Source organism: Peromyscus californicus, unplaced genomic scaffold, assembly GCF_007827085.1.
Source record: "Peromyscus californicus insignis strain IS unplaced genomic scaffold, ASM782708v3 Scaffold_13__1_contigs__length_99412109, whole genome shotgun sequence".
NCBI classification, from domain to species: Eukaryota; Metazoa; Chordata; class Mammalia; order Rodentia; family Cricetidae; genus Peromyscus; species Peromyscus californicus.
Genome location: NW_026294424.1, coordinates 3,974,076 through 3,996,663, shown reverse-complemented (window position 1 = coordinate 3,996,663; position 22,588 = coordinate 3,974,076). Strand labels below are relative to the sequence as shown.

The following is a 22,588-nucleotide window of genomic DNA, read 5'->3' as shown; positions in this document are numbered from 1 at the left end:
TAGGGGAGGGTCAATTGCCAAAACTCAATGCCTCCAGCCCCATCTCGGAGGCAGGATAGGGTGCCTCATTCCTCTGCCTTCTCTGTCCTTGTAGGCAGCACTCAAAGCCCCTGTCCCCACAGAGAGCCCCTGAGGGACAAGCCAGCCGAGCCTTACTTGTCTCACCTGGCCCTATGGCCTGAACCTCGTGTCTGGCCTGTCAGTATTTATTGCCTCCATTTGGGCCAGCTGGCCTGATGCCTCTGCCCTGGCTCTTGGTGCCACCATCCCTGGGCAGGCCCTCCCCGGACCCAGCCAGGACAAACGGTGGGACCAAGTGCACACAGTTGGGAGCTGTCTCCTGTGCCTCCCCTCCCCATCCCCGGTCCCTGTGTGGTGTCTGCCAGGCCTAGGCCTCAACAGGCAGAGGAGCCTATCCCTGCTTCTCTTCTGACTGGGAAATAAACACCCCTGAAGGAGGAGAAAAAAAAAAAGATAATAAAATGAAAGTGACTTATTTATATGTAAGAGTTTGATATTCAAGTTTTTATTTGCCAGTAGAGATAGACCATGGATATTCCAAGGGCTGATTGATAGAATTGCACCTTTTCAGCCATAAGCTACTCATTCATTAAGTAATAATAAATTATTTAACTGTAACAGCAATTAAAATCAGTAAAAAATTACTTTGTGATATAGTTCAGTAGTCATTGCTTCTGCCTCCTTTTCTCTATAGATTTACTGGCTTTACAGTGTTCTAAATGTTATTCTCTTTTCATTCTTTAATGTTGTAGTAATATAAAGCACGTGATGGATAAATTGTATGAGGGTAAATTAAATATGCCTGTGATTTCCAATTTAGAATGTATGTTTATTTGATTTTTGTTTGTTTTGTGAGACACAGTCTCACTATGTAGCTTTAGTTGGCCTAAAACTTGCTGTATAGACCAGATTGTCCTCAAACTCATAGTTTTCTGCTTCCCGAGTTCTGGGACTAAAAGTGTATATCACCATGCCTGACTATTTCCCTGACTATTTGAAAAAAACCTCTTATTTTTAGCAAAATTAAATAGTAATATTGTTTTATTATTTCTAGGCAAAGTGCTCTTAGGAGAAGAAGAAGCCTTGGAAGATGACTCGGAGTCCAGGTCAGATGTCAGCAGCTCAGCCTTTGCAGGTAGTTGTCACTGTCCATGAGCAGCCAGTGTCAGCCTTCATTCACCACCTACCCTCTCATGCCCCTTTCGGCACCTCAGCCTACAGATGCCATTGTGGGGCAGAGGTGGCTTGTTCAGAAAGTGACCTTTTTTTTTTTAATTAAAATCTGACTTTTTAAAAATATATAATTTATTTTAATGCTCATTGGTGTTTTGCCTGCATTTATATCTGTGTGAGGGTATCAGAAGCCCTGGAACTGGAGTTACAGACAGGTGCAAGCTGCCATGTGGGTGCTGGGAATTGAACAAGGATCCTCTGGAAGAGTAACTGGTCCTCTTAACCACTGAGCCATCTCTCCAGCCTGAAAGTGGGCTTTATAATTCAGCTGCTTTTGTAACGTTCAATGTGTGTGGCTATGTGCTTTTTTTGTTTTAGGCTATTCAAAAGTTGATTAACCACCCTTGCAAGTAGTTATGTAAGATTATATAAAATGCCAACAGCTTTGGTTATGTTTACTTTTAGGTAAATAAAAACAAGACCAGGATACTTGGGAAGGATAACCTAAGAATGTCAGTGCCCCCCCCTCTCCCACTTACAAAATAAAAAAGTCAACAGAACAAGAACTTTGGCCTGCCAAGATGAGTATAAAACTCAATTGCCTGTGACCCAGTTGCCTTTACCAGGCCACTGCTCACCCCTTGTTCATGTTTTTTTGAAGATTTTGTGTTCGTAATTAATGTTTTATTTCATAAAACAAGCCATGCTTTTATTGTTACAATCTACTGTTCCTCACCATCAGCACCTTTCATTTCCTGCAGTGCACATCCGCCACTTTCTTTTTCCTAGTCCTTCCAGACATTTAAGGATGAATAAATGTTAAATATTGGGTTATAGAATGGGCACTGAGTGAGTTTGATCTCACACAGTATTGTTTGTAAGTGGGAATTTCAAAATTAAACTAGGAAAATGTGGAGTGTGTTTATCCTGTCGAAGGTTAGGCCTGGAGTGAGATGAACAGGACTTGGAAGAAGGCAAGCCCACACTGAAGGGATGTGCATTCACTGTTGGTTCTATCGTTGCTTGTTTAGAGTTTCTGGGAGTTTCCTTGTGTCCCTGACCCAGCTGTCTCTGAGTTACACACATCCTGTGTGTGGCTTTAGAGTTGCTTAAGAACTTGGATTTGAGTTTTGTGATGGGACACATTTGAGAATATTTGCAACCATAAGAAGTCTGCCTGTTCCAGCCAGCTCTGCTGTACTGCTTACTCTTTTCTTCACTATGCTCCAGGCTGTTTCATAGTTAGAACATTCAATACAGTGAACTTTTTGTCATTTTGCATAGCTTTGATTTCTATCTACTGTTTCTTCTGGCCATTTGACAAATAGTTTCTCTGTGTCTTTAGCCTCTGTGAAGAGTGAGATTGGTGGAGAGCTTGCTGCTGCTTCTTCGGGTGTCTCCACTCCTGGTTCTGTAGGTCATGACATCATCACTGAGCAGCCACGGTCCCAGCACACACTTCAAGCAGACTCTGTGGATTTGTCGGGCTGTGACTTGACCAGTGCTGCTACTGATGGGGATGAGGAGGACATCTTGAGCCACAGCTCCAGCCAGTTCAGTGCCGTCCCATCTGACCCTGCCATGGACCTGAATGATGGGACCCAGGCCTCCTCACCCATCAGTGACAGCTCTCAGACCACCACTGAAGGGCCTGATTCAGCTGTGACTCCTTCCGACAGTTCTGAAATTGTGAGTGGGTGGAGGGTGCCCTGCTTCTTCTGCATTGGACCCTTTTGTCCTCTTGAGCTCATTCCTAGATGCCCACACTTGGACCCTCCTGCTCATTTTTCTTCATTACTCTGCATTAATAGTGCAGTGGCCCCCAGCTCAGATGGTTAACAAAGAACTTGAAAAAAATTGCCTAGTATCTTTTGTATTGAACCATGGAGGTCAAAGTCAAGTTACTTATATCCGTCTTGTACACTTGACATATCTTTAATACCTGGTTGGACCTGGTTCAATAGCTACTTTAAAATCGTCAAGGAGCTTGTTAATTGTAAACATCTGTGGTCTTAATGAAACGTGGTTGTTAATATTAATACTGTGTATTATTTTTTAGCACTTTTTGACCTTTCACCGTGCTCACACCACATTCCATTTTAGAGTAGCACATATTTCTGTCTCTGTGACATCTGAGTTTGTGGATCTTTCATCTCAAATATCAGTACATCTGATTGTACAATCAGAAAGTTTGTTGCAAAATGTGTGCAGAGTTGTGGGGTTTTTTATGCTTGCTTGTCAGTTTGTTTTTGTTTTGTATTTCTGAAACAGGGTCCTAGCCTAGGCTGGCCTTAAATTTGAGGTCTGCCTCAATTGGATTGTTGGGAATGTGGGCATGATCCACACCTGGTCTACATTCTGAATTGCTATTTTCTTCTCTTCTTCCTCCTCCTCCTCCTCCTCTTCTTAGTGTAGTAAAGTAACATATAACAAAATCTTCTTATCCATTTTTCAGTGTACAGTTAGTTCAGTGGTATTAAATATATTTAAACAGTGGTTGAGTCACCACCGTACCCCTCCGTTAAGTCTCCATCTTCTGAAACCTTGCCCTCTGTAAGGCTTGTGCACTCCTCTTGAGACCATTGTTGTGTGTTTTGGTAATCCAAGTTTGATGACTGTAGGCTTCTTATGCAGTATGCTTATCATGTAGTGTTTACCCTCATATGACTGGCTTACTGAACACAGTGCTCTCTGTGTAGCATGTGTGAGAATTTCCCCATTTTTTTAAGGCTGAATAACATTCCATTGTATGGATAGATCACATTTTGCTTATCCTTCCATCTGTCAGTAAACATTTGGGTTATCTTCACTTTTTTTTTTTTTTTTACCCCTCGAGACAGGGTTTCTACCTTCACATTTTAACGAGTATGAATAATGGCACTGTGAACATGGATCTACAAAATATCTCTAAGACCCTGCTTTCAATTCTTTTGGCTCTACACCTAAAAGTAGAATAGTTTTTACATTCAATTTTAAGTGTATATAATTAAATGTCAGCTAGTGTAGAATATATTTTATTAAGACTATGGCAGGATATTTTGACTTGCTTCTAAATTTTATATTGTACCCAGCATTTCTGAAATATAAATAAGATACTAGACTAAATATAAAACACTGAATTCAAGTCAGAAGTGAGTGTGTTGTGACCACAGGAACTGAGAAGATGGCTGCAGTAAATTGCTTCCATGCAAGCATAAATTTGAATCCTCAATACCCATGTTAAAAGCTGGGCTTTGTGATCGCACACTTGTAATCCCAGCACTGGAAAAGTAGAGACGGGCTTGCTGGCTAACCAGTCTATCCCAAATGGGTGAGCTCCAGGCTCAGAGAGAGACCTTGTCTCAAAAATAGAGAGCAACTGAAGAAGACACATGTCATAGACCTCTGGCCTCCACCCACTCTACGTGAACGAGCTCGCACACGACTGCAAATATCTGACCTGGTTCTGCCTCTCCAGGTGGCCAATAGATGTTCCTTATGATGCCAGTAAAATTGCTCACCTTACCTGCTGAGAAGTTGATCTGTTTTTAGAGAGTTTGTTTGGGTAAACCCCATTCAAGAGAAGATATTTATTTTTAGTTGTCCTTGATTATATAGATTATCTTTTATTGAAAATTTGGAATATGTTTTTATGATACAGAAAAATTATTTGTGCGTGTATGGTGTATGTTGTATGTGTGTAGTGCATGCATGAGTATGCAGGTATGCATCCCTATGCATGCATAAGCAGAGGCAGAGCCAGTATGACAGGTATCAACCTCTCTCACTTTCTGCCTCCATGCCTTGAGGCAGCGTCTCTCAGTGAACTAGAAGCTCACAGTTTTTGCTTTGGCTGGCTGGCCAATGAGATTGCAGGACCTATCTATCTCTACCTATCCCTGACCCCAGTGCTGAGGTTTCTAGACTTGTGCAACCATGCCTGGATTTTTACACATGTCCTGCGGTTTTGAATTTAGGTCCTCATGCTTGCAGAGCAAGCGCCCTTATCTACTGAGCTGTCTCCCCAGCCCCACTGCACCTTTCTGTTTGAGACAGGATCTCATACTGAACCTGGAGATCACCTTTTTAACTAGCCTGGCTGGTCAACAAACTTCTGGTACCCACTTCATCCCAACCCCTAGAGCTGGGGTGACAGATGCATATTATTACACCTGGTTTTACTTAGGTGCTAGTGACCTGAACTCAGGTCTTCGTGGTTGCACACTGTTGAGCACTGTACCCACCAAGCCATCATCCCAGTAGCCGTTGCTCAGTTTTTCAGGTAAATTACACAAAACATGTCAAATGGATATGAAACATTCTGCAATATGGGATTGTTAATACAGAAATAGCTCTCTCCTCAAAGAGGGTAAGAGTAAGTTTATTCTGAAGCCAAATATTAGTGACTGTGGCCCAAGAACACAGATTCAGGTTACTCTAGTTTCTGTGTTCCAGTGTGATGACAGCTTGGTGAATGAAGTCTTTATAATAACAGGAAAAAGAAATTCATAAGTCAAGACATCTTTCAAATACATTGATAGGTAACTCAGATAGGCAATTAGAGTAAAGTGGGGAGATCTCACTCAATTAGTGGAAACGAAAGAATTCTTAAGGGTTAAAAGATGGTATGTAAGTCAGGAGTGGTGGCACACACCTTTAATCTCAGTACTTGGAAGGCAGAGGCAGTTGTAGCTGAGTTCAAGGCCACCCTGGTCTACAAAGCAAGTTCTAGGGCAGCCAGACTTATACATAAAAACTCTTTCTCTCGAAACAAAACAAAACAAAGATTTCAAGTCACAAAGAGAAGATAATAAATGGCTATCTAAGGGCTAAAGACGCCCTAAGATGTTCTGACTCTAGGATATGGTATCCTCTTTTCTCCACATCCTTGAGTTCTCATTGGTTCCACACTGCTGTTTTGTCCAGGAACTTTTTGCCACAGAATCGGCTCCAGGTTCATGGCTGGACAATATGAAGTATTTATAAATTTAGTGGAGATAACTTATTGTTATATTCTTGTCTAAAAGCCTTGTCTTTGTTTCTAACTTACCGAAAAATTTGTCTATGAAGACAAAAAAAACAAAAAACAAAAAACACAAAAACTATTCTTTGAGACTTCCATACATGTATTTGGATGTTTATCCCTCACCTTTCTGCCTAACACCTCTCATGTCCTTTTTCTAAAAAGATTTTTTTTAATATCAAAAAAAGTTTACAGAGTGAAATTTCGTTAGAATTTCTACAGCTGTAAAAGTTTGTTGTGTGACCTTTCCCTGGGGAGACAAACAAATGTCTGTTTACCCCAGATAGGACACCAATGACAGACCAAAGTAATGATTCTGCCTAAGTCTAGTTTGACAAATCAGTTAGTTTAATTGGAGCTGCTTAGAGGAGCATGAGCCAAGGGCTCCCTACCAGAGTATGGGCAGCTTATAACCATCATCTATCCCACTGAAGCATGAATATGTTTATCCCTACCATCATTAGTATCCTTAGGAAGGAGCAAGGTTCCACAAACCTGCCCCCAGAATGTTAATTGCCTGTCTTATACAAGCTTGGTGTATGTAATCATAGATGCTTAGTGTTCAAGAGCACAGCAACTGTGTCATGCCCAGATAACATTCCACAGTAAAGCTTTTCTGAGCAGTGAAGAGCTCTTGCTTGTTGCTTTTACACATGCATTTTCCTATGGGTGTTGAATAAGTAATTGCCCTTCGGGTTTTGTGTGTGCCACTGATGCAGCATGGCCTTTGAATTCTGCACACATAAACAGCTCTGGTGAGCCGACCCTGAGAACATGAGTGTGGGAGATCTGGTCTCACCCCTCATCTGCCATAAGGTAGCATGAGTGAGGGAGAGATCCCCCCCGCCCCTCCGCAACACCACCTGTGGCAGGTGGGCGAGCTGGCCCTTCCTGAGGTCATGAGAACAGGAGAGCTATTTCTGATCCTCACTCTGAGGGTGTGAAGGTAGGAGAACTAGACCCTGCTCCTTGTTCCTTGCTGTATAGGGTGAAATAGCCACGGCAATGCTGGAGAGCTCACCCTGGTGGTGAGGATGGGGGAGAGCTGGCAGGCTAACCAACCCTGCAATCACCTAGGCCCAGAACCAGGGCTGTGAGTTGGTCCACTCCAACATCCACCCTATCTGCTGGAGCATGTGAAGGGGCTAGTTCTGCACGTCAAAGCTGTAGGATATCCATGACACAGGGCAACAACAGGATGTCCAAGAGGAGTCCCAATGTGAGCCCACTATCAGTGGTACATGTAGCAGAAACCAGAGGCCTCAAACCAGACCAGTGATTCTTTGCAATGAACACTTGCAAGTAAAGATATATATACTAAAGGGTAAACTGTGACTCACTGTCACACTACAGCTTCCACATCCAGATTTTTTTCCTTCCTTCCTTCCTTCCTTCCTTCCTTCCTTCCTTCCTTCCTTCCTTCCTTCCTCCTTTCCTTTCCTTTCCTTTCCTTTTTCCTTTCCTTTCCTTTCCTTTTTCCTTTTTCCTTTCCTTTCCTTTTTCCTTTTTCCTTTCCTTTCCTTTTTCCTTTTTCCTTTCCTTTCCTTTTTCCTTTCCTTTCCTTTCTCTTAACTTTTATTTTTTTGGGGGGTGGGGGGATGGGCGGGTGGGTGGGGGGAGGGAGTTGCAAGGGTAGAGGGTGGATATGAAGAAATGGGGAGATGAATGGGATCAAGATGCATGATGTGAAAGCCACAAAGAATAAATAAAAAGTTAAAAGCTCTGCTCTGTTGGTGGGTTTTCCTTCATGTTGGAGGGCTTGCCCCTGACAGTTCCCCTCCATCTGTGCAGGTGTTAGATGGTGCTGACAGCCAGTATTTAGGCATGCAGATAGGACAGCCACAGGAGGAAGACGAGGAGGAGGCTTCAGGTGTTCTTTCCAGTGAAGTCTCTGATGTCTTCAGAAACTCTTCTCTGGGTAAGTTCACTTTATATGATGGAAATGTTTTCAACCTTAGACATCTTTATCTTTACTTCCAAGAAGAAACTTTTCAGTATCATTAATTTTTTTTGAGCTGTTAAATGGCAGCCGAAAATGGTAATTTAGGTATAATCAGACTTTGATTTAAATCGTATACCTTCATGTTATCTTTGTGTACATACACACATACTTTGATTGAAAACTTGTCACTCACTCATGATTTCTATTTTTAAAGCCCTTCAGCAGGCACACTTACTGGAGAGAATGGGTCATAGCAGGCAGCCTTCTGACAGCAGTATAGATAAGGTTGTATCAAAGGATGAAGTTGCTGAAGCGAGTGACCCAGAAAGCAAGGTGAGCTACGTGGGCAGGAGCTAGCTTGTGTGCGAGGGGTTGGAATTTCCCTGGCTTCTGCTCTTCTCCTTTGTTCCTATCCCAGCTCTGGGCTTATTTCTTTCCCCTAGCAACCCTGGACACTCCCAGGCCTCTGTCTTTTTTTGCCTCTCCAGGGGGACCCATGTTCTTAACAGGTGCCTCAGGTCTACTCCTGAGAGTTCCCCTGCAGATGTAGCCTGTGCTGAGCCCTTCCCTCCTGAGAGTTCCCCTGCAGATGTAGCCTGTGCTGAGCCCTTCCCTGCCTGTATCATTCTTTGAGGCTTGTGCAGAGCTTTGCAGCAGTTCTTGGGTTTGTTTACTCAACTGTTGAAAACATCTGTCTGTGTTGTTTGTTTTCTATTCACATTACTATATTTACAGTGAACTTTAAATTCCTTGAAGTCAGGAATGCATTTTCGTCATTTAATCCCATCAGTCAAAATGGTATCCTTTGAGAGTGCCCTCCAGTTTTCTGTTACATCCTTCCAACCTTCGGGCTTTTCTGGCTTTTTTCCTTTGCCTGTGTCTTTTTGTTTGTGTGTTTGTGCTTTGAGACAGGTTCTCACTATATAGCTTTGGCTGGCCTGGAACTCGTATCTTCTACATATTCAGTAGCTACTTGTGGCTTGCCAATGTGAAGAGCATTTCCTGAATGCTGTGTTTTAACACCTTCCTGCCCAGATCACTTGCTCCATACTAAGCTTGACTCTTGCCACAGCCCTGTGGCCCTATATTTTAGAGTTCCAACTGTGTTCTTTTTGAGATCAGGCATGGAGGTGGCTAAGTATGGGCATCTCTGTCCCTACCACCCTGGTGTGGTTCATTTTATTGACTGAACTAGTGAATCAAATGTTTACTTCTCTCTTCTAGCCTTGCCGAATCAAAGGTGACATAGGACAGCCTAATGATGATGATTCTGCTCCTCTGGTCCATTGTGTCCGCCTTTTATCTGCTTCCTTTTTGTTAACTGGGGAAAAGAAAGGTAAGCACGCAGAGTAGCTGCAGAGTCAGGGGATGCTCAGGGGTTTAGATGTCAGTTAGGTGGTCTGTTGGCACCTTGTTATTGGGTAAGCTTTACTTTCCTTTAGTTGGTGAGAGGAGGAGGACATGAGAGGGGTGGATTTTGTTTTTTGGAAAAGACTGAAGGGGTCTGGGTGGTTCCTTTGCAGCACTGGTTCCAGACAGAGATGTGAGGGTCAGTGTGAAAGCCCTGGCCCTCAGCTGTATTGGTGCAGCCGTGGCCCTTCATCCAGAATCTTTCTTCAGCAAACTGTATAAAGTACCTCTTGACTCCATGGAAAGTGCTGGTATGTTGAAAATTCACTTCTTTCTCCGAGTTAATCAGTACTTAAGCTATCTCACGGTCTTGCCTTCTTTTGTCTTAGGGCAGTGAGTATTTCTAGTTAACGTGTGTGTTTCAGCTGTGTTAGCGTTCTCCAGATGTGCACATGGTCATGTTCTTAGTCTCATGACTCCCTTAGATGCTGTGTTTGTAGTGGAAGCACTCAAGTCGTAAAATAGAAATCTAGGAATGTAAGAGCCATTTATACATGTAGTGGATTTCTTCTCAAATCACAGGCTGCATTGTTAAATTGTTCTGTGTCACATTCACCGGGTTCAGAAATTCACATTCAGACTGAGACTGGCCAGGAAAGCACCACACCCTGTCTCCCATTGGACATAGTTGTTCTGAAGCAGGAAGTATCTTCTACCGTCTTTCTTTCTTTGAGTGACAGGGCAAACCGGTGTTATTGTGTTTAGAATTAACAAATATATACTAGATTGATTGTTTCTAATCTTTATTTTCAAATGAAATCTTGGAAGTTTTTTTTATTATTAATTTTTTTAACTTAATTTTACATACCAACCACAGTTTCCCCTTCCTCCTCCTCTCCCGTTCCTTCCTCCCATTTCCTTTCTACCCCTCCCCCATCCACTCCTCAGAAAAGGTAAAACCTCCCATGGGAGTCAACAAAGCATGGCATATCAAGTTAAGGCAGGACCAACTTGCATCAAGACTGAACCATAGGGTATAGGTTCCACAAAGCCAGCTCATGCGCCAAGGTCAGATCCTGGTCCCACTGCTAGGGGCCACACAAACAGACCAAGCTACAGAACTGTCACCCACATGCAGGGGGCCTAGGTTGGTCCCATGAAGGCTCCTTGGCTGTTGGTCTAGAGTCTGTGAACTCCCACGAGCTCAGGTCAGCTGTCTCTGTGGGTTTCCCCATCATGATCTTCTTATCCCCCCACCCCCCACCCCCCAACCCCTTGCTCATATAATCCCTCTTCCCTCTCTTCAACTGGACTCTCAGAGCTTGGCCCCATGCTTGGCTGTGGATCTCTGCATCTGCTTCCATCAGTTAGGATGAAGGGTCTATGATGACAATTAGTGTAGTCACCAATCTGATTACAGAGAAGGCCAGTTCAGGTATCCTCTCCACTATTGCTAGGAGTCTTAGCTGAGGTCATCCTTGTGAATTCCTGGGATTTTCCCTGGCAACAGGTTTCTCCCTAACCGCATAATGGCCCCCTCTATCAAGATATCTTTCATTGCTTTCCCTCTTTGACCCTCCCCCAGCTCAACCATCCCGAACCCTCATGTTCCCATCACCTATCCCCTCCCCTCTAACCTGCCTCCTAGCCCCCAGTTTACCCAGGAGATCTCATCTATTTCTACTTCCCAGAGTGACCTATGCATCCCTCTTAGGGTCTTCCTTGTTTCCTAGCTTCTCTGGAGCTCTGGTTATCCTTTGTGTTACATCTACACTCACTTATGAGTGAGTACATACCGTGTTTGTCTTTCTGGGTCTGGATTACCTCACTCAGGATGATTTTTTTCTAGTTCTATCCATTTGCCTGCAAATTTCTTGATGTCCTTGTTTTTTACTTCTGAGTAATACTCCATTGTGTACATGAATTACATTTTCTTTATCCATTCTTCAGTTGAGGGACATCTAGGTTGTTTCTAGGTTCTGGCTGTTATGAATAATGCTGTGATGAACATAGTTAAGCAAGTGTCCTTGTGGTATGATTGAGCATCCTTTGGGTATATGCCCAAGAGTGGTATCACTGAATCTTGAGGTAGATTGATTCCCAATTTTCTGGAAGTCTGGTTTTATCTAATAAACTGGAATCACAACCTGGGAATTCTAATGTGTTGAGATAATTGCAGTGTGATGAATCTAGAACCTTTAAACCCCAAGTATCTTTTACTACTTAGGATATTATAGTCAAGTCCTTTCCAGATGTAAAATGCTCTCCTTTTTTCCTTTTCTGAGAATGAAGCTTTATTTGTAGTGTAAATTTGTTGGTGGAGAAGGTACAGATTGGGCCATTTGTGTTCACAGAGGAACAGTATGTCTCTGACATCTTGAACTACATCGATCATGGAGACCCACAGGTCCGAGGAGCTACTGCCATTCTCTGTGGGACCCTCATCTACTCCATCCTCAGCAGGTCCCGGCTCCGTGTTGGTGACTGGCTGGGCACCATTAGAACCCTGACAGGTAACAGACAGTCTGCCCTGGTGTGTTTTCTGGATATTGTTCCCGGTTCATACTTCTACAGAGACATTTCTTGCTCATTCTTCTGGTTAGGAAATACGTTTTCTCTGGTGGACTGCATTCCTTTGCTGCAGAAAACTTTGAAGGATGAATCTTCTGTTACTTGCAAGTTGGCTTGTACAGCTGTGAGGGTGAGTATAATGTTTTACATAAACTGTTCCTTGGTTTAATGAGCTTGCCATTGATACAGTTAAATTTGGAGCTGATAGGTCACATTTCCTTAACTTGTAAACAATAATTTTCAGGGATCTTCCACTTAACTTTTGAAAAACATTGCCATAATATTAAAATTTAATAAATAAACTTTTAGTTTTAATTCTTAGAATCTTTATTTGAAACATTCTTTCTCCTAAAGGAAATGTTTAAAAATGTATCTTGCTATTCTCAAATATAAAATTTGTTGAATTTTTAAAAATATGTCTTAAGATTGTAGACTGTTGAGCTGCAATGGAATTATGGGTATTATTTAACTGGCCTTGTACTTTGTCTTTTGTTAAAGGAGCCTTGGCTCCTCAAATGGGAGTAATGTGGAACATTTCCTGTCAGCTGGCTCATAAATCACAGTTGGCCATAGCAGAAAATTTAACCAGAGAAAACAAAAACAAAAACACAGTGGTTAAATCTAGGGAGGAGAATATTTTCCCTTTTTAAAATTTAATAACCTCAAAGTAATGTTTTTCTAGTTCCAATTTTTTTTTAAAGATTTTAGTTTTTTTTTTTTTTTTTTTTTTTTTGTGTGTGTGTGTGTGTGTGTGTGTGTGTGAGAGAGAGAGAGAGAGAGTGAGAGTGAGAGTGAGAGAGAGAGAGTGAGTCACTCAGGTCCTCCAAAAGAGCAGTAAGCACTTTTAACCAGTGAGCCATCTTTCCAGCCCCCAGCTCCTCTTTTTTTTAAAAAAGTTGTTTCAGTCAGTTGTATCCTTTGAGCAGAGGAGGTATGCTGATAGCACAGATGCTATGCTGGTAGGTAGGCCATGTGTGTCATCCATGTATAGGATAATTACAGGTTAATGCCCTTAGACTCTGAGACCACAGGGGAAATAGCAGTACAAGACCCACTTTGTTTCCTTGTACATCAGAAGAACCCAGTAACATCCAAGGTACTCCTTGATCTAGGTCTCTTGTCCTTATGCTGGGTCTGAGACTTCTTTTCATATGGTGGTAGGACTGTGTTGCATTCTCTTTCTTGTAAATTGATGATTAGTGTTTCTGAGATTGTGGCTTAGGAGTCAAGGGAGGTAGGGAAACAAAAGTATGTGTAATGGGCACATTGACTTTTAAACTTAAATTTAGTAAGATAAAGATGTATCTGGAGCCGGGCGGTGGTGGCGCACGCCTTTAATCCCAGCACTCGGGAGGCAGAGCCAGGCGGATCTCTGTGAGTTCGAGGCCAGCCTGGGCTACCAAGCGAGTCCCAGGAAAGGCGCAAAGCTACAAGAGAAACCCTGTCTCGAAAAACCAAAAAAAAAAAAAAAAAAAAAAAAAAAAAAAAAAAAAAAAAAAAAGATGTATCTGGAGTACTTTTGGGAACCTGTAGCTTTCTTGTTGCTGCTTAAAAATAGAACAGGACAAAACAGGTGCATGTATAAGAGTGCTGTCTTAAGATGAGATGTCTGATCCTGATGCCTTCTGCCTTGGGCTGGGTCTTTCAGCACTGTGTCCTGAGTCTTTGCAGCAGCAGCTACAGTGACTTGGGATTACAACTGCTCATTGATATGTTGCCTCTGAAGAACAGCTCCTACTGGTTGGTAAGGACTGAGCTGCTGGAAACCCTTGCAGAGATTGACTTCAGGTAAGGGAACCGAGTTCAGATTCAGAAGTTCAAGTTAAGAACTGAAAGTCTTGAAGTCTCTGTCGTTGGCATGGCCGTTGTTTGTACTGCCTGTTAGGATCATCTGCGTTTAGGTAAAGAGCATACGATAGTTCACAATACTTTTTGTTGAACTCTGAATTTCGAGATTTTGGTATTGGAAGAGGAATAGATTTTTCTGCCTGTCTTGGTTTTCTAGATGATAGGAATTAAATATGATTTAGTTTTATTATTTTTAATTATGTATAAACATGTATGTATTTGGGCATGTGGGTATGTTCACATGAGTGCAAGCAAGTGCCTGAGAAGGCCAGAGGCATGACATCCCCTGGAGCAGAGTTAGCTAGATGGTTCTAAGCCCCCTGACTTGGTTATTGAGGACTGAACTCCAGTTTTCTGGAAGAGCAGAAAGTATTCTTAATTGTTGAGCCATTTTTCTAACCCCCTTGATTTTTTTTTTTGAAACCTTATTTCAAACTTTTAAAAAAGGCTACCAGCTTTTTAAAAAATGTACTTACTTTTATTCTGATTTAAGGGAAATAGCCGAATAGTAATTTATTACCATTTTAAAAATCAATCTGAGGGGTTGTGGGGATGGATGCTTGTGGCACAAGCAGGACTTGAGTTTGATACCAGCACCCATGTGAAAACAGATGTGGTTATCCTAGCACTGGAGAAGTGGAGACAGGTTGGGTCCCTGGGCCTTGCTGGTCAGCCATCTTGCCTCGTTTAGTAGGCAAGCTCTAGGTTTAGGGAGAGACCCTGGCTCAAAAAACAAGGAGGCTTTTCTCCAAGAGGGAACTGAATTGAAGAAGAAAACTCCTGCCCCTCCCCCCCACTGCCCCCAAGCTGAAGCCAAAGTAAAGACAGTGAAAGTCCAGAAGGCACTGTGGAAGGTATCTATCTATACATCACCCACCTGACCCTTGGGCAGCCCAGATCCCTTCTTTACAAGAACACTCCCGGGAGAAACAAGCTTGACTGCTCCACCATAATCTAGTTCCTTCTGACCACTGAGTCAGCCATGAAGAAGCTAGAAGGCAACTGTGTTCATTGTGGTTGTCAAGGCCAACAAACACCAGATCAACAGGCTTGTAAACAAACTATGTTATCAATATGGCCAAAGTCAATACCCTTATCAGGCCTGATGGAAAGAAGGCTTATGTTCGACTGCTTCCTAATGGTTTGGATGCTGCTAACAAAATTGAGATTATCTAAATTGAGTCCAATTGACTAACTTTAAATACACATTTTTGAAAAACCATACCCCCGCCCCCCCAAAAAAACCCTTAAAACCAACAAGGTAGATGACTCCTGAGAAACATCTGAGTGACCCCTGGAGACACACACACCACTCACCCACCTCCTACAAACAAAAATGCCCCAAAATGTGACATGTTATGTCTTTCATTTCCTAAGAGTAAGTTTTGGTTAGAGATATTTTAACAGTTTCTCTTAGAAGGGAAATGTACCTTTATTATTCAGATTTCTGTGTGTGTTGTTACTGTTCTTTGCTTGTTTGATTGTTTTGTTTTGTTTTTGCCTGCATGTATGTATGTGTACCACATACATGCAGTGCCCATGGAATCCAGAAAAGGGAATTGGAACTCTTGGAACTGGAGTTACGAACAGTTGTGAGCTGTCTGTGGCTTCTGGGAATCGAACTCTAGTCCTCTGGAAGAGCAGCCAGTGCCCTTATCCATGGAGCCATCTCTCCAGCTTGTTTGGTTTTTAAAGCCACTGTAGACCCCGTGGGTTATCGTATCCCATCCTTAGAATATCTCTGAAGGACTATTCTGTCACCGCGATTAGGACTGTGGAATGGGGCACACAGCTGGTCACTTGGGTGGGAGTCACAGTGTGCTTGCCCTCTCTGTGTTTGAGCTCATTCATGAAACACTTTTGAAGAAGTAGATATGTACTTTGATGTAAGGCTTTTTATCCAGTACTCACTTACTTAGTCAGGAATTTATAGAAGATCGTGAATCAATCTAAGTATATTTGAGCTGCCTCTGAGAGACTCATAGGACACTGGGGTGAGCTACTTTCATGTTCAGCTGCCTGAAGGCTGTAGGCCAGCACTGTTTTTGCTAAATGAATGACATCACTGTTGAATATGCTCTTTTGTTAGGCTGGTGAGTTTTTTGGAGGCAAAAGCAGAAAGTTTACACCGAGGGGCTCATCATTATACAGGGGTAAGCAGTTCATTTTGTGAGACTGTGGGCCCTGTCTTCTGGAACTTCTTCGCAGGGTTCCCTAGTGGTGTGAAGTCTTGCTGAATGCCTGTGCTGTGTTATGTATTTAACTCTTTATGTCAGGAGAGTCATCCTGAGTGCTTCCTGACCAGCTTTCTAGAATACCTTCCTTATCTAGCTGGATTTGCTGGCCCATGCCTTTAATCTCAGTACTTGGGAGACAGAGGCAGGCAGATCTCTGTGAGTTCAATGCCATCTTGATCTAAATAATGAGTTTCAGAGTAGCCAAAGCCACATAGTAAGACCATATCTCAAAAATATCCAAACTTCCCCAATCAAAAGAACAACAACAACAACAAACTCCAAAAATACCTTACTTACATAAAATCCAACTGATTATAGAAATTAAACTTATTTTTATTTTCTGTCTCTCTAAAGTTTTTAAAATTGCAAGAACGAGTGCTTAATAATGTGGTCATTTATTTGCTTGGAGATGAAGACCCCAGGGTGCGACATGTTGCTGCAGCATCGCTAACAAGGTGTTTACCAGTATTTATTCCTTTACTCATTTGGTTGAAATATATAGTACGAGAATGGGAAAGGTAGACGGAATCAAAAGGCTGTAGGAAGTATGCTTTGATGAGTTTGACTAATTGTAGTTCCTTTTAATTATTTAAAAGTACTTACTAAAGTGATAATTCGAAAAAGCAAAGCACTAGCCTTCTATTGCTTTCGTTGTCAAAATTTGGAGTTTAGAGACCACTAAGAAGGAAAGCGAGTGCTGCTTAGTTCTGCCTCCTGGATGTAATGGCTGTCCACAGTTCTGGCTGCTGTGGTGGGCATAGGTTTGGGTTAGCCATCTGGGGAAAGGTGTGGTGATGGGTGAATTTCATGCACCTTCTGTATAGATCAGCTCTCCTTTCACGGCAGGCTTGTCCCAAAGCTGTTCTATAAATGCGACCAAGGACAGGCTGACCCAGTAGTGGCTGTAGCAAGAGATCAAAGCAGTGTTCACCTGAAACTCCTCATGCATGAGACGCAGCCGCCATCGCACTTCTCTGTCAGCACCATAACCAGGTACCTTGCCCACAGCACCTTGACTTCTCAGCAGATGTGCCTCTCATGATGCCTGCTTTCTGTTCTCTTTCCTTAAAGCCACACACAGCCTTTAGAGGAGGAGGAGGTCATCATTCATTAACAGGATATTTGTTTGATACCCTGATTTGCCGCATCCCCCTGTGGTTAAGATCCACCTCAGTCACATAACAGTGATGTTCTCAGTCTTGCAATGAGTTCATTAAGTTCTTTCTTTATATTGTCAGTTGTGTTTCTGTTTGTTAATGTCACATGCTATCTGGAAAATTTTCACTTTTTTAGTGTCCCTGCTAATGCATGGGTGGACTGATCCCAAGGGTCAGACTGCTACATGCAGCGATGGTTCTCAGGCCTGTGTTACTGGAGCATGAGCAGGGTCCATTGGCCACATAACCTGTCCTAGCTGACTGGTAGGTTGGCAGAGCAGGAAGCCTCCAGTGAATGAACAGGCTTCATCAGAAAACTAGTTTTCAAAGAAGATTGGAGTAGCAGTGTAAGACATGCTTGGAACTCTTGTCTTTTAAATTCTTTTGCAAGGCTGGATTTACAGGATGATAACCTTTTTTTTTTTTTCTGATTTGAAACAATAAACAAAAAACTTGACAAATGACTTCCAAGCTCACATGATAATTTGATAATTTTTTTTTCTGAATTTGGAAGTCAGCTCATCACATTTTAAAGTCATTGCTTCTATATGACTGTCATCTTTCTCATGGAAAAACCAACTTGAGAATTTAAACAAACAAACAAACAAACAAAAAATAACTAGCAGCATACTATAAAGGAAGTGTGAGGCATCTGGTGAGGGAGAAGTCAGGCCTTTTTTTTTTTTTTAAATGATGAACACATTTACTCTTTACACATTTAGTCTTTCTGTACTACTCTACTACTGAACCATACCCCGGCCTCATTTTCAGCCTCTATTTTATTTTAAAGTCAGTATTGCTTCACTTTCTTTTGGACTTTAACTATAAACTTTTAAATGCCATTTGACAAATATATGCTGTATATTCTCTGTCTTTTTCTTACTAGAATCTATAGAGGTTATAGTTTACTTCCAAGTATAACAGATGTCACCATGGAAAACAACCTCTCCAGAGTTGTTGCTGCAGTTTCTCACGAGCTCATTACCTCAACTACACGGGCGCTCACAGTAAGTCTTAAGGAGACTGCCTTGATGTCTTTTATGGCCGCAGTGGGATGGTCCTGTGTGAAGGTCCTTTTCTTGAGGTGCTTGGTAAGAAAGTATACTTCTTTTAACAGTCCAGAAAAATACATGCTCATTGTAAACTAATTCATTCTACTTAGAGAGTCATCAGATAAAAACTCTAAATGGGCCATCCGGATGTGTCAGTGTCAGGCTGTTGGTTCTGAGCCTGATAACCCGAATTTGATCCCTAGTACCTACACAGTGAAGGGAGAGAGTGGACTCCCACTGTCCTGACCTCTGTGTGTGCATGTTCTATCCCCAACTCTAGGCAATGTAGTTTGATACCAGGTTAGAAAAGTAATATTTATATACGTATAGTCTTTACAAACTCAGAAAAAGGACAAGCAGAGAATTGCCAGGATGATTTTTAAGATTGTGGTTAAACTTTAATTTTCTTATTTGTATTTTTCAAGTACTGGTAAATTTTCTAAAATAATAAAGTGTGACTTTTATAATCAGAAAGAGGAATATTATGTAGAAGTCATGGTTCCTGAAAAGAGCTTTTCGTTTATGTGATGGAAGGGATACTTGGATGTTGTAGAAAGTCACACAGTTGAGATTCACCTGTCTTGCTAACTAAATGCCTTTCAAATCTAAATTTGTTTAAGATATCATAAATTTCATTTGAACTGTGATTTGCACTTATCAAGCATTTCTGTGATCTGGAGATTTATGTTAGCTCGAACTCAGTTGTTGAGGGAGGAAGGGAGAAACTTAGGGAGACTGAATGCAGAACAAGAGTTCCTGGCAGGAGCTGCTGGCTGCCCTTCTCTGCATTATAACAATGGTTTTACTAACAGGTGTGGCCAGCTTTGTTGTTTAAAGCATGTATGTGTCCGGTGGTGGGATAGCTACCCTGTAGTTATTTACAGATCTCAGTTTTCATTTCGTTTCATTTGGTATAGGTCTAAGAGGCTTAATTCAGTACACCTTTGGTGGTGTTTGGGTGTGATTTTTCCATTCCTTTCTCCTGCAGTTTGGATGTTGTGAAGCCTTGTGTCTTCTTTCAGCAGCCTTTCCAGTTTGCACTTGGAGTTTAGGTTGGCATTGTGGGTATGTATATTCCTCAGTGTGCAGTCAACCACCCACACAGCACAAGCACAGCTGCTAGGACACCCCCCCCTTTTTTTTTCCTGCTCTGATCCCCTCCCCTCCCTTCCCTTTCCTTCTCTTCCCTTCCCTTCCCTTCCCTTTCCCTCCCTTCTCCTTTTATGTTGTCTTTTTGGCTTTGTTCAAAAAATGTGTTAAGGAATGCTTGTTTTTGCTCTATGAGGTGTGTGGAATGAATGAAGGAACTGTTGGGGACACTGAAGCAGTTGTGACTAAGGGATGCTAGGTGCTCGTGAGCATCTTTTGGGTCTGAGGGTGTGATCTATGGATTCATTTAAGGAATTTTCATATGCAGGTAAAAACTTTCTAATCAGTTTGATTCTTTCTAAGATTACTAGGTAATAAAAGTCAGTTATGACGTAGTATCCAGGATTATGATTAGCTACAAGGGTGTGCTTTAGGAAGTAGTATACTTGTACTATGTTTCCCTACAAAAGAATTCCCCCAATAGATAGTCTACTGCCAGCTAGGGATTGTTTAGAATTTTCTCAGCATTAATGAGTAAGCCTTCATTTGTGTGCTGACAACAAGAAACTTTGGTGCTTCCCATCACATCTGGAAGGAAATCTGCAGATTTCTTCTAAGTGACAGTATGTAGCAAACTTAACAGTCGCTTGAAGTGATTGCTTTATGACCCAGAGTGATTGCTTCTGTTCTTTCCATGAATTCTGACTGAACAATTAACAGGTTCCAGTCATTGATCCTGTAGTAGACTTGACTTTTGAGCAGCTTTGACATTGGAATACAATCTGCTAAGTAAAAAAGGGAAGAAAGTTAAAAGCTTATAAGAATAAGCATTCTAGTTCCCTCAATGAAATCTACTGCACGATTTCATTTCTCAAATGACTTTCATGGAGTCATGATTTACAGGAAGGGTGTTAGTTGGTTAGCAGTTTTAAAATGATAGTGGCTCACACCTCTCAGTACTTGGTAAGTAGAGGCAGGATGATTGACATAGTTTGCAGACCAGCGTAGGCTACATAGTGTTCCAGGCCATGGGAACTACATGAATGAGAGTGAGACCCTGTCTTAAGAAACCCAGACCACACCAACAAACAAGGTAAAATGGATGTCTCGTGGCATACTTTCTTCATGTGGTCATTAGAGAGCAAGACTCTGTGTCTGAAACCGTGTTTGACTTTGGAAATTTCTACTTCCAGAGTGCCCCCACTGAGTGCCTCTGATGAGTCCAGGAAGAGCTGCACTGTTGGGATGGCCTCCATGATTCTCACCTTGCTTTCATCAGCTTGGTTCCCATTGGATCTCTCAGCCCACCAGGATGCCTTGATTTTGGCTGGAAACTTGCTTGCAGGTACTGATATCAAGCAGAGACAGGCGCTCAGACTTAGCTCTGATTTGCTTATGAGGGGTACACAGGTTACAAGAACATGAGGGTTATTTTAGGGGGGCGGTTTAATCCAGAATTTAGATGGTGTCTATTTATGTGAATGTGTATGAGGGCAGTTGTTAGGTGCTGAGTATTTTTAAAGCAGACTAACACCTCAATTTTACTGTGGGTAAACTCATTTGAGTTTTGTTTTCTGAGTGCCTTGTACCAGGCAGTAGCTTGGGCTAGGGACTAAAGCAGAAGAACTGTATTCTCCAGGCAGTTATAGATTGGCCGGGGACAGGAGCAGAGCAGCTGTGTATACTCTTCTTTGGTCAGATTTATAGGTTGATAGAAAAATATCAGGTGAAGTATTATGTATGTAAAGATTTGGAGAACTGAAACATTATATAATAGTGACGGAATATAAGTTACTGTGGATAGCACATGAGGACAGGGATAAGAATGGAGAATGTGGCCAGCCAGGTCAGAAACCATTGAATCTACTTGCGGGTAAAGTACCAGTTCCCACTTAGAAATATTGACTTGTTCTGTTTGCCACTGGTGTGTTTTATGGAAGGGACTAGGTGGATTTGTGTTCTAGAAAGATTTCTCAGCCAATTTGAGTTTGACTTGGAATTTGTAGGTCCAGGGTGTTCATGTTGAAGCTCTGGTGAAAGACCGAACCATGAGTGCAGTTTTGGGAGTCGAGCAAAGGGGTGGGGAGAGCATAATGGAGGCAGCATCTGCAGCCCTGATCTCCAACTGTGTCTCATTTGGGGATCACACCCACAGCTGGAGGACAGTAAGGACTTTTTTTGGAAAATTGGAGTTTGGAGGGCAAATAGCACTTTTATGTGAGTTTGAGACATCTGTTTAGATACAGAAGTCCAGCAGTATGTTAGCACAGCTCAGTATAAGAAACTTAGGCCAGAACTGCTTCCCATCCCACACATTGGAGGTGGAGTAATGTGTGTGTCTGTGTCACAGCCAGTGCCCCCAAGTCCCTGAGAAGTTCATGGACCTCTGAAGAAGAAGCCAATTCAGCAGCCACCAGACAGGAGGAAGTTTGGCCTGCTCTGGGGGACCGGACACTGGTCCCCATGGTGGAACAGCTTTTCTCCCATCTGCTGAAGGTGATCAATATCTGTGCTCATGTCTTGGATGATGTGACTCCTGGACCAGCAATCAAGGTAACATCTTCCTTGGGGCATCCATTATCATCTGTCTAATGACTGCACTTCCTGAGCATCATGTTGGTAGTCTGTTCCTTTATTTCTGGTTGTTAGTGAAGAAAATAGCTTGTTCAGACATTGTATGTAATATAAAAATATAGTTATTTTGTATTCTTCTACGGCTTAGTTTCCTTCACTTGCTTTCTTTTCCTCATCACTATAAGCCTTTGAAGAGTCAGCCTACCAGCCCAGTCCTTCCTTCTGCTCAGACACTGACTTTGGCCATCTCTGGCAGGACTGTGTTCCCCCACTTGAGCCATCCATTCTTTTTATTTATTTATTATACATACAGTGTTCTGCCTGCATGTATGCCTACATGCCAGAAGAGGGCACCAGATCTCATTACAGGTGGTTGTGAGCCACCATGTGGTTGCTGGGAATTGAACTCAGGACCTCTGGAAGAGCAGTCAGTGCTCTTAACCTCTGAGCCATCTCTCCAGCCCCAAGCCATCCCTTCTTTAACTCTGCTCTATCTGATTTCTGATACCACCCTTCAGAGTACTTCCTGCCATGGTCATTCATTTCAGTTTTACAGTCACTTTGACAGCCTT

General features: G+C 42.2%; 1 protein-coding gene across 2 annotated transcripts in view; it reads left to right on the top strand.

Moving 5' to 3' along the window:
• Positions 1-22,588, top strand: part of Htt (huntingtin) — a 144,758-nt gene that overhangs the window by 47,593 nt on the left and 74,577 nt on the right. For both annotated transcript variants that reach the window (XM_052736145.1, XM_052736144.1), the window contains 16 exons: positions 1,076-1,156; positions 2,540-2,883; positions 7,988-8,114; positions 8,353-8,471; positions 9,363-9,474; positions 9,662-9,799; positions 11,843-12,001; positions 12,092-12,189; positions 13,708-13,847; positions 15,997-16,060; positions 16,499-16,599; positions 16,991-17,137; positions 18,188-18,308; positions 19,342-19,418; positions 20,636-20,787; positions 21,793-21,995. In XM_052736145.1, the coding sequence (XP_052592105.1) occupies positions 1,076-1,156; positions 2,540-2,883; positions 7,988-8,114; positions 8,353-8,471; positions 9,363-9,474; positions 9,662-9,799; positions 11,843-12,001; positions 12,092-12,189; positions 13,708-13,847; positions 15,997-16,060; positions 16,499-16,599; positions 16,991-17,137; positions 18,188-18,308; positions 19,342-19,418; positions 20,636-20,787; positions 21,793-21,995 (2,183 nt within the window). The remainder of the gene's footprint in view (positions 1-1,075; positions 1,157-2,539; positions 2,884-7,987; positions 8,115-8,352; positions 8,472-9,362; positions 9,475-9,661; positions 9,800-11,842; positions 12,002-12,091; positions 12,190-13,707; positions 13,848-15,996; positions 16,061-16,498; positions 16,600-16,990; positions 17,138-18,187; positions 18,309-19,341; positions 19,419-20,635; positions 20,788-21,792; positions 21,996-22,588) is intronic.